Consider the following 15119-nt stretch of genomic DNA (forward strand, 5'->3'; position numbering starts at 1 on the left):
GAACTCAGAAATCCGCCTGCCTCTGCCTCCCGAGTGCTGGGATTAAAGGCATTCGCCACCACGCCCGGCCACATGTAATTTTTAAGAAGAGAAAAAGGGGAGGCCTGTGTTAGAATGGATTAGGATGCAGTGTTATATTTTAATTGGGCATGCTAATTAGTTGAACCAAAGGGGGCTTTTTTTGTTGTTGTTTTTTTTGTTTTTTGTTTTTCCAGACAGGGTTTCTCTGTGTAGCCCTGGCTGTCCTGGAACTCACTTTTTAGACCAGGCTGGTCTCGAACTCAGAAATCCGCCTGCCTCTGCTCCCGAGTGCTGGGGTTAAAGGCGTGAGCCACCACACCCTGCCAAAGGGGGCTTTTGATTGCTGGACTTCAATACTTTGATCCTAACCTTGGTAGTCAGTTAGGAGGAGGAAATGGCCAAATAAGAGAAAAGACCTTGGTGGCTAGGTAACCCTGAGTTTAGAGATGTAATCTGTTTTGTTTTTGTTTTTGTTTGTTTGTTTGGTTTGGTTTTTTGAGACAGGGTTTCTCTATATAGCCCTAGCTGTAATGGAACTCACTTTGTGGACCAGGCTGGCCTCGAACTCAGAAATCTGCCTGCCTCTGCCTCCTGAGTGCTGGGATTAAAGGTGCAAGCCACCACGCCCGGTTTGTAATCTGTTTTTAGCTAGGCAGAGGGAATGGAAGAGAAGGGCAAGGCCTGTCAGAGCCATGCTGGCCACGTTCAAGAAAATGAAGCTCACCTGTATCTGGGACTCCTTTCTTGTTGTCTAAAATTGTGTGAGGAGGTGAACAAAAGTGGCTTCAGAGAGAGCCAAGAGATCCAAGCTGGAACTGCCAAGCTAGATCTGGGCAGGCCATACTGCCCATGGCTCTATGTGCTTGCTAGGAATACCTAGTTTATGATGACCTTCTTAGAGAGGCAAGGTGTGTGCTCTGGACTCCTCTCACTGGCTTTCCTAGTTAGAGGAACTTCCTGGGGCAGAAGGGGAAAGGGGGTAGTTTTATACAACAATAAGGGGTGCCCACAGGTGGCAGCATTGGCATGTGTGAATGGCATCCTTTTCTTCTGTAGCCTAGCCAGAGTGAGTATGCTGGAGTTGGAAGAGGCTTGGAGGGGGCTAGGAGATGTCCAGAAAGGTGAGAGCTTTGCTCTGCCCTTCACAGAAGGTCTTCACAAACACCTCAGATGTCTGCCGGAAGCTGGAGGTGGAGCTGGCCTGGAGCCCAGTCTGAGGGGTGGGGACAGAGGCAGAGACAGAGACAAGGCATGTTGGAGCGGGAACTCCTGAAATCAGCCAACAGAAGACTCAGGAGAAGCACTATGGGGGCATGGGCCATGCTGTATGGAGTCTCACTGATTTGTGTGCTGGACCTAGGTCAGCAGAGTGTTGTTGAGAAGCCTAGCTGTGGCCCTGGCAGGGTCCAGAATGGAACTGGCACCAACACACGCTGCTGCAGCATGTATGCTCCAGGTAAGGCAAGGAGGAGAGTGGGGGTCGGGATGTACAGCAGCACCCTTCCCTGCACTCATACAAGGAGGCTGGGCTCAGGACACATGTGAGTTGGTAGGTAAACCTTCTGAGCCTGGAGCTCTGAGAAGGAGGTAGAGAGACAACGTCCTCTCAGAATGTGGGCACGGAGGCAAAGGAGGCTGGAAACTTCTCCCTCAAGAGGGATCTGGGATCCAAGATGAAAGAGGACCATATCAGGATCTGTTGGGTGGATCAAACCTTAGCCATCACTGAAGCTACTCTTTGTCTGGGTTGGAGTCTCAACATTTCCTCTGGCTTGTCCACTGACTGTGACTTACAATTGTAGGTGTAGGACAGTCTGTGGACCAAAGAAAAATATCTCAGCACTTCACCTTGCCACACTTCTGGTATAGAAAGGGGCAGCTCTGAAGCCCCATTCTCTGTGATAGAGATATGGATATCAGTGAAGGCAGCTGATGGGGTTGTTCTAGTGCTTTGAGGGGTGATATGGGGGTGAGAATGGGGCAGCATGGGCCCAGGGCCCATAGGAAGCCCCAGGTGACTCCCACATCCAATGGAACTTATGAAACCACAACTTTAGATCAGTGGGAGGTATGTATATTAGCTGTCAGCCCTCTGAAATGGAACACTGAACTAGACAAAGCTTAAGGGTCTTGCAATTGGGGTTGATTGAGAATAGAGCCATAGCCATAGCCTCCTAAATACTTGAAGGATCAGTAGAAGCTCTGGAGAAGGAGCTCTGTCTAATGTCTGAGGCTCTTATTCTTGTCCAGGCAAGGAGGACTGTCCTAAAGAAAGGTGCATATGTGTCACGCCTGAGTACCACTGTCAAGACCCTCAGTGCAAGGCCTGCCAGCACTACCCCTGCCGACCAGGCCAGAGGGTGGAGTCTCAAGGTATGTTCCTGGGAGACTGATAAAAGCCACCGATAATCATGAGTTGGACCTAGGGCCAAGCTGATATACCCAGTGAGCATGTGTAGGCATGTAAGAATGTTTGCAGATATAGCTCTCATGGGTGCATCTTCTAGGTAGGCAAAGACCTACATCCTAGATTCTAGAAGGGATAGGTGGGTCAAGTGGTCTCTGGGTACCTGAGCCTTTTTTCTTAGCCTGGAATCCTCCATCATGAGGGTGCTGATGTCTTCTCAGGGATGTTTGTGAGAGGCTGTGGGGGAACTTCCCAGGTGCTCTCAGGTTAGTATTCTGACTATGGCCAGGTCTTATCACCAATCCTGTCCATCTTCATAGGGACCAGTGTACCAGTGTACCAGTTCAGGAATAGGCATACATGGTAAGCAATAGCTTATTCAGGCCCTAGACCTGTGGACATTAGACCTGGTGAATAGATAGACCCTTGTCTGACTCCTTCTTCATTAACTTCAGTGGCCCTAATAGTCTGTCTATCCACAGGGGATATTGTGTTTGGCTTCCAGTGTGTTGACTGTGCCATAGGCACCTTCTCCGCAGGTCGTGACGGTCATTGCAGACTTTGGACAAAGTAAGTCTGGATGAGTAGCCCAGGCTCATTCTGAGAGAGCCTCTCCTATCCCTCCCTTGTAGTGACCACCAAAGAACCCTTATTCATCTCCCAAATGGCTTAGAGCACAGCAGACCTTCTAGTGTGGCCGCTTTGGTAACCAATCCTGACAGTGTCTGTCTGTGTCCCAGCTGTTCTCAGTTTGGATTTTTCACCATGTTCCCTGGGAACAAGACCCACAATGCTGTGTGCATCCCGGAGCCACTGCCCACTGAACAATATGACCATTTGACTGTCATCTTCCTGGTCATGACTGCATGCATTCTCTTCCTAACCACAGTCCAGCTCGGCCTGCACATATGGCAGCTGAGGAGGCAACACATGTGTCCCCGAGGTCAGTTGTGTCCCGGGGAAGGGGAAAATGTGTCTCAGGCCCCTCACTTACCATAGTTTTACTACAGAGACCCAGCCACTCCTGGAGGTGCAGTTGCCAGCTGAGGATGCTTGCAGCTTCCAGTTCCCTGAGGAGGAACGTGGGGAGCAGATGGAGGAAAAGTGTCATCTGGGGGACCGGTGGCCATGAGGCCTGTTCTTCCTCTGTGCCCCAAGCCAGACGCTACAAGACTTGCCCAGATATACCCTTGGTGAGAGCAGGGGCCATGCTCTGCATCTTTCCCTGGGCCTGGCCCTGCTCCCCTGGACAATGGCGGAAGTGGGTGTATGATAGTGGTGAGTTACAACTGGGCCCTATGGCTGCCTTTCTCATTTGACAGCTCTGTTGGAGTAGGGTCTTTGGGCCCATCAAGAGCACCAAATTTAGCACAAGATCTTGTACAAGAATAAATACTTGTCTAGTAACCTGAGTGACTGTGTCCTAAGGACAGAGGAAAGCAAGGAGCCCAGGGCTGCATTCAGGGATACCCTTTGTCATCCTATGCCTTCAGTCATTTCCAGAGTATGAAACTAAGAGGGCAGTCTAGTGAAATATCTTGGCAGACAGAGCCTCCTGCCTCCAAGCCTGATGAGCTGAGTTTGATTTCTGGGAACCACGGTAGGAGGAGATTCTGTTAATGCCACAAACTGTCCTCTGACTTCCCACATGCCCACACACACACACACACACACACACACACACATGCACACACAAGTAAATGTAATGAAAACTTTAATATTTTAATGGGAAAAGCATCTGAGGCCTGTCCTCAGTGCTCCCTCTTGGTGGTAGTGGTGGCACAAGTCAAGGTTAATCTTGGCCACAAACCCTCAATAGGGACCATCAAACTAAGTTGGGTTTTGGAAAGTGATCCAGGTCTCTAGGAGAGGAGCAGGTGCTCTTCCTGCTCAGTCAGGTCTCCTGTCTCTCTCTTGGCTTTTTGTTCAAATCATCCACCTCACTTCTGTCTGGTCTGTATTGGGCAGCCGTGTTAAGCATGTAGTTTTGGGCTACTGCCCTTTGGGATGCCTGTGGAAACTGGGGTTTGACGGCACTTTAGGACATTTGCCCTGGCCTAACTGCTTCAAACTTAGGCTTTTGTCAGTTTCCATACTGAGCAACATCTGGGATGAGGCAAATTCTCTGAAGTGAATGGTTCAGACTATGAGGCGTTCCCAGCAAAGCATCTTTCCCACTTCATGGTAGTTGTTGGGTCTGCTCCTTGAAAGACTGAATAAGAGCCATCATCGTTATCATCATCATTATAATAATAATAATAAAGCCAGTGCATGCTTTAATCCCAGCACTTGGGAAGCAGAGGCACTCAGATCTCCGAAGTTTGAGGCCACACTGGTCAGTAAACTCCAGGACAGCCATAGCTACATAGTGAGACCCTATCTCAAAGGAAACAAAAATCAATAAGGTCATCTTGGCTTGATGTCCAGGGAGTAGCAGGCCCGAAGGAAGAACCTCAGCAGCACACTTGAGGCATCTGCACACCTGGACACTCACTCAGCCCATCCCCCACTTTAATGCCTCCTGTCTTACCTCATAGCAGGTAAAGACTGATTTGGGGTGGGGTGGGGTGGATCTGCAACTTCTGATGCTAACAGCCGCATCCACACACAGGCTCCTGGGGGAGACTGGAAGAGGAGGTGGAAAAAAATTGCCATGGAAGTGGAGGACATTGGGATCAGAACACAAAGAGCTCAGGGCCACATGAAGCCCCTTAGAGATAGATGTATCAGCACACTCATTGCCTGGAGCTGCCTCTTCTGTCCCCTACTGGGTGGGTGAGGAGTCACATAAGTGTTACAAGGCTAGTGTCAGGCTGGAAAGGGAGGCAAGGTCTGGGAGCATCTCCCAACTTGCCCATCACACCTCTAGGTTCTGAGCCATAGGCAGTTACACTGGAACCGCCACAGGTGGGACATCCCCAAACAGATGACGTGTGTGCAAATACCCACAGGCTGCATCTGCTGGAAACTCCTCCTGTGGGTGGCTGATGGGTGTGATAGTGAGATAGATGGTAGGAGATTCTGCAGGGTGGGGTGAGGGGTGTTGTCTTTGCTATATCCTTGCCTTGAAGCCAGCAATCCCCATTCCACTCATGTCCACCTCAGGGGCATGAGATGAGCTGCGCCAGCCTGTGAGTTAGACCTGGGGATTTCCACTGAGAACTGTGAACTGTGCAGGGTCTGTTCAGGTCTCAAGGGCTAAGGCTGAGGGGCTGTAGCTGAGGGACAGTGCCCATGACCGCAGACAGTTGAGTATGAAATCCAGGGGTGCTAGAATGTAGGGAAGAGGACCTGACGAAAATATTCTACTGCAGAAGCCTCCTACCATCCAAGCAGAGATGTACCACTTCACCACCGCCTTCTGAAGTATTTGCCCTCCTGCATAGTCTGGCAACCACAACAGCTAGGTGTAGTGTAGCAGTAGGTTGTTAATCCATTCTAAACTCCCCGATGGGTGCTTGCATGCGTCTTACCGCCCACTAAAATGCTCCGGATTCCAGGAAGATAGATACACACACGCAGCCTTATTTTTAATGTGCCCTAAGCAGGTCAATGGCTAGGCCACTCCCTAACTCCAAACGGCTCACACACACCCTAACCCGACATTCATGAGTTAATACTTAACTAAACCTATATTTCACCTTTGCTGCCCTAGATCCTGCTGGGCAACCCTCCCTGGGGCCACTTTCCCCCTGTATCTACACGTCAGCTGTTTCCAGAGTGGTCTGTCTCCTACCCTCTGGTCATGGCCAAATCCCCTCTTCCTTCTTCCTCAGTCCCTTCCCAGGAATCCTAAATGGTCCGCCTCTGTCTCCCTGCCCAGCCATTGGCCGCCGGTAACTTTATTGACCAGTCAAAAACCAAATGGGGACAGGCTTCCTTTAATCCTACGTGGGGGTGGGGGGTTACTGCCAACAGGTTTTTATCTAATATAATTAGCATGAGAACACAAGCCGCTACCCCGTAGCTCTGCTTGGCTTAGTCTAGCTTGCGGGAAGCCTTGCTGCAATTCCCAGAAACCCCTACCCCACAGTATCTGCTCTCCAGTTCTTCCGGAAAACCACTACGAGAGAGCACACACACATACACACACACACACACACACACACACACACACACACACACACCCTTCACCTTGATTTTGTAAATTTTGTTCAGTTTCAGATAAAGGCCCAGAGGCCATATCAGTTCCCAGAAATGCTTCCGGCCACAGCTGGTGGCTCCTGCCCAGCCTCCACCCTCACACCTCTCATTCTTCACTCTGTCAGTGTGGGACATGCCCCAGCCTGACATTAAATGAGATGCCTCTTCCTTTCTACAACTCAGCAACCCCTCCCCCAACTCCAGGCTCCCGACAGCTGTCTAGAGACCTTGAGAGTAGGTGGGTAATGACTGTCCCTAGCTGCTGAGGTTTGCTCCCACTGACTAGGTGGTACTACAACCTCTAGGTCTTCCCTGTACTGGGCTGGGCTCACATCCCAGAGACTGTCCCTTAGGCAGACGCCAGATCCTGACTAAGGAAGGCTTGAGTATGTGTGTGGTAAAGGTCTATGCTGGCTGCAGAGACAACAGGAGATAGAGAGTGAACAGTTCAATTCCCTGTATCTTGTGATGGTGGAGGAAACTTCTTGACTACTCTACTGGTAGGACCACAGGATTCCTTCCAAGGAGAGGAGGGAAGGAGAGAGAGAAGGGTGGGAGGCACAGTAAGCTGTCAGGAGCCCTATTCTCCTTGGGTCACCAACCCCAGTGACAATCAATAAGGTCAGACCAGTCTTGGTACAACAATCAGCTCCTAAGCCCTGGTTCTGTCTTTGTTAATTCCTAATAGAGGAATACCTTAATCTGCCAGGTGGCTAGATGCTCAAATGCCCTACAGCTTTTCACTCCTTAGAGCTCTATGCGGTCCTAAACTCAGGGCTCCTGGAAACTTACATGTAGGCTAAGGGCTTGAGGACCTAGAAGAGAGTAGATGGGGCCATTACTCCTGTGGGGTGAGTGAGCAGCAGCAGATCTGAAATGTTTCATTGACATGCTCTGCAGCTGCCAGGAATGAAGGGTAGCAGGTAGCCCAAGCCCTTGGACAGCCCATGGTTGGCAGAGGCCCTGCTTGAACCAGATAGGTTACTGCCAACGGGCATTTATCACATCAGGGTCTTAGTAGAGGCTCCATGTCCCCACAACAGCAGTGGAAGCATCTCCTTCCTGAGAGCTTTGTCACTTCTGCTGACATCTTACCACCACCCAGGGGAGGGGGGGGGCCGGGGGCAGGGCTGCAGCTCCATGTGGCAGCTGAGACCAGAAATGTTTATGACACTGGTAATGCCATCAAGGGATACAGCCCTGACTTGGTCAAGGAACTGTGAGGCTATAGAAAATAGAACTTGGCCAGGCAGTGGTGGCATACGCCTTTAATCCCAGCACTCGGGAGGCAGAGGCAGGCAGATTTCTGAGTTCGAGGTCAGCCTGGTCTACAGAGTGAGTTCCAGGACAGCCAGGACTATACAGAGAAATCCTGTCTTGAAAAACCTAAAAAAAAAAAAAGAACTTGGAGGTGGCACGGTTGAGAATCCAATGACAGGTGTCCCCAAGGGACATGGCTATGTAGCACCATGGAAGCCTGCAGAAATGTTGCCCTGACCTCAATAACAGGCTAAGGCACTTAGGCCCTAGGGAGACTTCATTTTCCTAGCTTCAGTGGACTTCAGAACAGATACCCAGAGACCCACAGGCCTGGGGCAGGCTCTTTCCAAGAAGAACTGCAATCTGTTATAGGAGACACTGAACTTGTCACATAAGGACAAGACTGCTTACACTGTACCGTGCACCTCATGCTCTAGACCACAACAGGAAGACTGAACTTGGAAGAGTAGGCTGAAACACCTGGCGTGGAACAGGCACTCTGAATGGAGAATTGTGGAGTGGGTGGAGAAATGTGGGATGTTCACAAACTAAAGTAGGGTCTTCATGATCATTTCCTCTGTGACCTGAGAGCCTCACTTTGCCTCTTGAAGCCTCAGTTCCTTCTGTTTTCCCATTAAAAGGTTCCTCTGCCAGAGCAGCGGCTGTAGACAGAGCCCTCTGGTGGTGGCCAGGCAGTTGTAGCAGAGAAACCGTGCCACAGTTGAGACTATTGTGCCAGGAAGATTTCCTTTCCCACTGAGAGATTTTGCTCCAGTACAAAGCAGTGACGGCTTAGAGAGATGGCTCAGCGGTTAAGAGCACTGACTGCTCTTCTGAAGGTTCTGAGTTCAAATCCCAGCAACCACATGGTGACTCACAATCATCCTTAATGAGATATGACACCCTCTTCTGGTGCGGCTGAAGATAGCTGTTAGTGTTATTAGATATAAAAATAATTTTTATATCTTATTAGATATAAAAATAATTAAAAGAACAGGGACTAGTCTGGCACTCCTCCCACATGTGGTAGAGCTAGGTTTTGATGTTTAGGACTAACTAAAGGTCAGAAGGGAGGGCAAGGAAGAGGCATCTGCCACCTTGGATATGCAAGAGAGGATTCAAGCTGGGAAGGACCTTCTGGAAATCTGTGGGTGGTCCTCTCTAGAGTTTTGTAGGACAGGGTTTGGCTGGATGGACTTATAGGTAGTGTCCTGGCTGCTTTGGTGTAAGACGTGGACACCTCAGAGGTTTGAGATGGTCAGAGTTCTCCTTTCAAACCCCCATGCTACCCCCCCCCATGCTAACTGGGAGCACGAACATTAGAGAATGCACTAATCACTAATAACAGTTTAGAGTCGTCATTCCTGGGAACTGCCCTGTCATAGCCAACTCCTTTGTGCCGCTAATGCCTGACAGGTCCAGGGCATTTATAGGGAAATGGGGGCTTTGGCTATAGACAGTATTCCACAAAGTGAAAGGCCAGAAGAAAGGTGTTGGGCAGGGTAAGGATGGACCAGAATAGTAATGAGGTAAGGTGGGGGGCTTCCAGAGTTCCATGGGCACCCAAGACCTTTCCTAGGGACTCCATGGAACAGTGGGTGGGACCCAGTGGCAGGTTGCAGAGGTCATGAAGGCCATGGAGTTTCAGGAGGATCCTATAGAATGAGTAACACAGAGCCACACATGGGGACCCAGGATTTGGTGGGCTGACCCAGAGAAGGAAAGAGGTCAGTGGGGATTTTCCCTTCCTGAAGGACTCATTCCCATTCTGCATGCTTCCTTCTCCTTCCTCTAAGGACAACCAAGGAGCAAATAGAGAAGTGGGGAGAGAAGGGCTTGGGGGTGCCCAGGTGGGACAGGCTTCTGGAGGTTGCATTTGTCACAAAGTAGCTTTTATAGTTCCCGGAGAGGGCACAGCAAGGTGCAGGGCCACTGGATGCTTGTGGCTGCTAGGAGCCTCGATGGCTCGTGCTTCTCTGTTCCTCCTCGCGCTCTTCCTCGGGCAGCCCCAGGGAGGGTTCCCCGGCTGTGTCCCTGCTGCCTTCCGGGGGCCCAGAACAGAGAGAGGGCTCAGATTCCGCTATGGAGCCGTCAGACAGCTGCGATTTGCGGGGGGCACATATGGGAGCTCCCCTGGAAGGTATCAACTTTCGTGCACCAGGCCGGTCTGAGATAGTGGCACGTGGTGCGGAAAGCGCAGAGGATGCGACTTCACAGGTAGGCCGGGGAGGGTTAGGGTTAGGGTTAGGGTTAGAGTTAGGCAAGCGGGTAAGTGGGCGCGAGCTCCCCAAGCGCGGCCACAAGTCCATAGTCTCGCCGTTGTAAAGGAGCACAAAGCGACGCTGTGACAGCAGAGGCAGCATCTTCTGACTGTGCAAGCTCTTTTGGCAGGTCTCAAGCGCCAGGTCTGTGGGAAGGCAAGGGAGCGACAAAGTGAATGGTGAGAGGGCAGTTTGGAGCAAGCAACCTCTCTGCACGTCTAGAAACACAGGAGTAGGAGAGATGTTCATGAGGGATTGGATGTAGGTGGGTGAAATGACATAGTATGAGCAGAGGGTTTGGCTGCCATACAGATTATGGAGCGCTGGAAAACCAGACTTGTGGAGTCTGAACTTGGAGGCAAGTAGGATGGGGTACCCAGAACTGGGGGGAAAAAAAGTATATGGGAAAGTTGTGGTGTGGGGCTGCCCAGAGCTCACCCAAGGTCTCCATAACCACTCCAGGGATCACTGCCTTCAGGACTTCACAATTGGTATGTAGGGCAGGGTTGGCGTTCATCTCCAGCAGCCACACCTGTGGCAGGCAGTGGTCAGCATCTTTCTCTACCCACCTACTGCTGTTAAGGGCGGGTTATATGGCTTTGCTCAAGGAGTTAAGACTGATCTTGAGAGCTGCTCAATTTCAGTAGGAGACCAGCCAGCTTTATGCCCACATTCAAATCTAGGTCTGAGTCCACCCACTGGGCACGCTTAAGTGCTCAAAGCACAGAAGGGCCCTACCTCCTTGCACCGGCCTACCAGACCTCCTCTTCCCAAGACAGCACCTTGAAGTTTTCATCTATCAGGAAATCACAGCCAATGAGGTCAAAGTAACCCAGCTTGCACTCCAGCTTGGACTTGACAGCCAGGAAGCAGTGGGACATGATCTGCTGCATCCGCTTCTGTGGGTGAAGTAGGGAGGGATCCTGGCTGTCACCTGTTGGCCCAGATGAAATCTCCTAGGCCTGAACAATCAGTCACACCTGTCACTTTCACCCTCACCCTCACCTGCACGGCTGAAACTGCCTACACTTCAACATGCTCAGAGTCACAACTCACTCAACAAAATCATGGGGCTTCTACTGTGAGGCAAGTACTAGGAGATACAAGAGTGAAGAAAATTAGGACTCACAGCAGGAGAGACAGACAACTAGAACACATAAGACCCTGGCAAGGGCAGAGAACATTATAGCATTTCACGCTGTCCTAGTTAGACTCAATCCATGAATCTCATATCAGAAATAGCATACCATGTCTAATTTACAGATAATTACAGCTATTAGTTTCTGTAAGTTTTGGGGTTTGTTGAAAGATTCCTTTAGAAAATACCGAACTTGCCCCCCCAACAGAGATACAAATTACAGAATTAATTACAGAAGCCATTACAATGGTCAGCAGGTAAAGACGCCTGACGCTAAGTCTGAGAACCTGAGTTTGAGCTCTGGAACCCACATAATAGAAAGAGAAATGACCCCCATACGTTGTCCTCTGACCTCTACAAATGTGCATGGCATGTACGCACAGCATATTGCACCCCCTAATACATTTTTTTAAAAAACACAATTAAAAATGTAAAGCAGCCGGGCGTGGTGGCGCACGCCTTTAATCCCAGCACTCGGGAGGCAGAGGCAGGTGGATTTCTGAGTTCGAGGCCAGCCTGGTCTACAGAGTGAGTTCCAGGACAGCCAGGGCTACACAGAGAAACCCTGTCTTGAAAAACCAAAAAAAAAAAAAAAAAAAAAAAGTAAAGCAATACAAAGTATAAAGGGGAATAGACCTGAGTATCTCGAGTAAAAAACTACAGTGAATACAATTCTTTAAAAAAGAAAAGAAAGAAAAGAAAGAGAAAGAAAAAAAGAGAAAGAAAGAGAAATTGCACAGATCTTGGAGCTTAAGAGATAGCTCCAGGGTTAAGAGAGCTTGCTTTTTTCTTCCAGAGGAACTGTGTTCAATTCCAAGCACCTATATTATAGCATCTGTAACTTCATTTCTGACATTCTTATCTGGCCTCTGTGGGCACCAGGCATGCACTTAGTATACAGTCATACATGTAGGCAAAACATCCATACATGTAAAATAATATTTTTTTAAATCACAGAACTGGGTATAGTAGCACATACCTGTAGTCCCGGACTAAGCAAACCAGAGCAAGAGGAGTACATGAGTCTTTGCTATTTCTTGCTTGCCTAATCACTAGAGGGGTTCATAAATTCAAGTATTTTGAAAGCAACTCAATTGAAATTATTTAGTCTGAAGAAAATAAAAAGTAATGAAAAATTAAGCTTTAGAAGCCTGAAGATGGGAATGTAGTCTAGCAAATGACATATCTACTGAGAATCTCAGGAGGAAAGGAAGGGAACATTATGGTAAGAAATGACCAGAAGGCTCCTAAACTTAAATTGTGTAATGAAGCCCAAGCAGAATAAATTCTAGACTTGTCATATCATAAGAAAACTTTTAAAAGAAAAGAGAGCCTGGAAGATAGCCCGGTCTGCAAAGTACATGCTATACAGGTGTAGGACCTGAGTTCAGTCCCCTGAACCCACGTAAGCTCATGTGATGGCTCTTTATCTGTAATCCTTGTTCAGGGAAGGCAGAGACCTGAGGTTTGCTGGCCTTATCTAATCAGAAAACTGCAAGTCAATGAGTATGACCCTGTCTTTAAAAAAAAAAAAAAAAGATGGATGACACCTGAGGAACATCTGATGTTGACCTCTGGCCTCCATATCCCCATGCACATGAACACATGCACATACAAAATCATAAAAAGACCAAGAGAATATTAAAATCAGTGAGAAGCAATTCATCACATAAAAAGGATACCCAATAAGAGTAATAGTCAAGCCGGGCGTGGTGGCGCACACCTTTAATCCCAGCACTTGGGAGGCAGAGGCAGGAGGATTTCTGAGTTCGAGGCCAGCCTGGTCTACAGAGTGAGTTCCAGGACAGCCAGGGCTACACAGAGAAACCCTGTCTCAAAAAAACCAAATAAATAAATAAACAAACAAACAAATAAATAAATAAAGGTAGAGAGTGCTCGAAGAAGGACACACCTTGACTACAGGTCTCCATGTAGATTGTAGATGTGGTACATATACAGATACCACATAGATACACAACACACACACACACACACACACAGAGAGAGAGAGAGAGAGAGAGAGAGAGAGAGAGAGAGAGAGAGAGAGAGCGCAAAGAATTGAATTTCTCTGCCCAGCAAATCAAGAATGGAGAAGTTAAGCTGGGCAGTGGTGGTGCATGCCTTTAGTCCTAGCTCTTGGGAGGCAGAGGCAGGCAGATTTCTGAGTTCAGGGCCAGCCTGGTCTAAAGAGTGAGTTCCAGGACAGCCAGGAGAAACCCTGTTCAAAAAAAAAAATGGAGAAGTTAAAGAGCTAGAGAAATGGCTCAAATGTTAAGAGCACTTGCTATTCTTGCAAAAGACTACAATTATGTTTCCAGTGTCCACATCAGACAGCTCACAACCTCTTATAACTCCAGTTCCAAGAGTTGGCCTCTTTGAGTACCAAGCACATGTATGGTATACACACACACACACACACACAAAAACAAGGCACTCAAACACATCAAAAATTGAAAATCTTTTTTAACAATAGAAAAATTAAGACATTTCCACATGAGGACTGGTGTGTTGGCACATACCTTTAATTCCAGCACTGGAGAGGCAGAGGCAAGCAGATCTTTATGAGTTTGAGACCAGCCTGGTCTACATTGTGAGATCCAGTCTCAAAAAACAAAGAGACATTTACACATAAGGAAAAACAAAGGTATGCCTGCCCTGTAGTTTCTCCATCAGTAACTTGAACGTGTATGAAGAAATAAAATAAAGAACCTTAGTAAAGGTGACTATATAGTTAAATATAAGACAACATATGAGCTGTCCCAGAGGGTGGCATATGCCTTTAATCTCAGCACTTGGGAGGCAGAGGCAGGCAGATTTCTGAGTTTGAGGCCAGCCTGGTCTACAGAGTGAGTTCCAGGACAGCCTATACAGAGAAACCCTGTCTCTGTCTTGAAAAAAAAAACAACAACAAAAACAAAAAACAAAAAAGATACAAATGGATTATATACATAGATTGTTAAAAAGTAAACAGAAAACTTGACCAAAACCACACATATTTTTCAGGACTGATAAGATGGCTACGTGAATAAAGATGCTTGTTGTGTAAGCCTAGTGACCTGACTTTGATCCTAGAACCCATATTAAGGTACAACAACAATAAGAGAACTGACTCTATGAAGTTGTCCTGTGATTTCCACATGTCCACTGTGGCAAAAGCACCCTAGCACTTCTCTCTCTCTCTCTCTCCTCTCTCTCTCTCTCTCTCTCTCTCTCTCTCTCTCTCTCTCACACACACACACACACATACAATATTTATTTAATTAGGGACTAACAAGATGATTAGTGGGCGAAGACACTTTCCACACAAGCCTTATGATGTCTTCAGACTCAGTAGTAATCTTGACTAGCTTGGAACTTTCTATGTAGAAAAGGCTGGCCTCAAACTCATGACATCCACCTGCCTCTGCATCCTGAGTGCTCGGATTAAAGGTGTGCGCCACCACACTCAATGTTAAGTACATTTTTACATCCTTTGGGGGGGGCACGGAGGGTCACAGCGCACATGTAGAGGTCAAAGGACAACTTTTAGAACTCTCCTTCCACCATGAGTCCTGTTAGGTCACTACCTAAGCTACCTAACCAACCCTCATTTTAAATATTATTGTATGTGTTTATATAATGGGTGTGAGCATAGGCATATATATGCCATGGTTAGAATATTGAGGTCAAAACCTCTGAGTACAACTCTACTCTATGAAGTTGTTCTCTGTTCTTTGATCTATATATATCCACTTTCTCTTAAAACAAAAAAACTAGACCTTCTATTGAATAGTGGATTATATGATCTTTTCTTTTTCTTTTTCTTTTTTTTTTTTTTTTAATGTGAGTACACTGTCACTGTCTTCAGACACACCAGAAGAGGGCACCAGATCTCATTACAGATGGTTGT

At 48.0% G+C, this 15119-nt stretch overlaps 2 protein-coding genes across 15 annotated transcripts in view; one reads left to right on the top strand and one right to left on the bottom strand.

Annotated features, from left to right (window-relative positions):
* Positions 1-1267: 1267 nt before the first annotated feature.
* On the top strand, positions 1268-3838 carry Tnfrsf18 (TNF receptor superfamily member 18). Of its 3 annotated transcripts, none has more exons than XM_021200951.1 (5): positions 1268-1477; positions 2272-2394; positions 2911-2998; positions 3169-3371; positions 3439-3835. In XM_021200951.1, exons 1-5 carry the CDS (start codon positions 1273-1275, stop codon positions 3558-3560), a joined length of 741 nt encoding a protein of 246 aa, XP_021056610.1. In that variant the 5' UTR covers positions 1268-1272; the 3' UTR covers positions 3561-3835. The 3 variants fall into 3 exon arrangements, with proteins under 3 accessions (XP_021056610.1, XP_029396093.1, XP_021056609.1); XM_021200950.1 differs by having other exon boundaries at positions 1288-1477; positions 3428-3835; XM_029540233.1 differs by lacking the exon at positions 3169-3371 and having other exon boundaries at positions 3439-3838.
* Positions 3839-8767: 4929 nt separating this feature from the next.
* The window catches only part of Ttll10 (tubulin tyrosine ligase like 10), a 53853-nt gene continuing 47501 nt past the window's right edge, over positions 8768-15119 (bottom strand). For 8 of the 12 annotated variants that reach the window (XM_029539955.1, XM_029539954.1, XM_029539948.1 and 5 more), the window contains 3 exons: positions 10875-10991; positions 10531-10624; positions 8768-10238 (listed from right to left, as the gene is read on the bottom strand). In XM_029539955.1, coding sequence (XP_029395815.1) covers positions 9781-10238; positions 10531-10624; positions 10875-10991 — 669 coding nt within the window. In that variant the 3' untranslated portion in view covers positions 8768-9780. Of the gene's footprint in view, positions 10239-10530; positions 11027-15119 lie in introns of those variants that run through there. The other 4 variants (XM_029539950.1, XM_029539953.1, XM_029539952.1 and 1 more) reach the window with 4 other exon arrangements.

This window comes from Mus pahari, chromosome 6 (assembly GCF_900095145.1).
Source record: "Mus pahari chromosome 6, PAHARI_EIJ_v1.1, whole genome shotgun sequence".
In the NCBI taxonomy this organism is placed as follows: Eukaryota; Metazoa; Chordata; class Mammalia; order Rodentia; family Muridae; genus Mus; species Mus pahari.

Bases quoted from the DNA above. Each gene is read 5' to 3' on its own strand.
- Tnfrsf18 (XM_021200950.1), top strand. From the start codon at position 1,327: ATGGGGGCATGGGCCATGCTGTATGGAGTCTCACTGATTTGTGTGCTG. The intron at 2,395-2,910 runs GTATGTTCCTGG...GTCTATCCACAG, and splicing joins CCAGAGGGTGGAGTCTCAAG to GGGATATTGTGTTTGGCTTC. The intron at 2,999-3,168 runs GTAAGTCTGGAT...TCTGTGTCCCAG, and splicing joins CATTGCAGACTTTGGACAAA to CTGTTCTCAGTTTGGATTTT.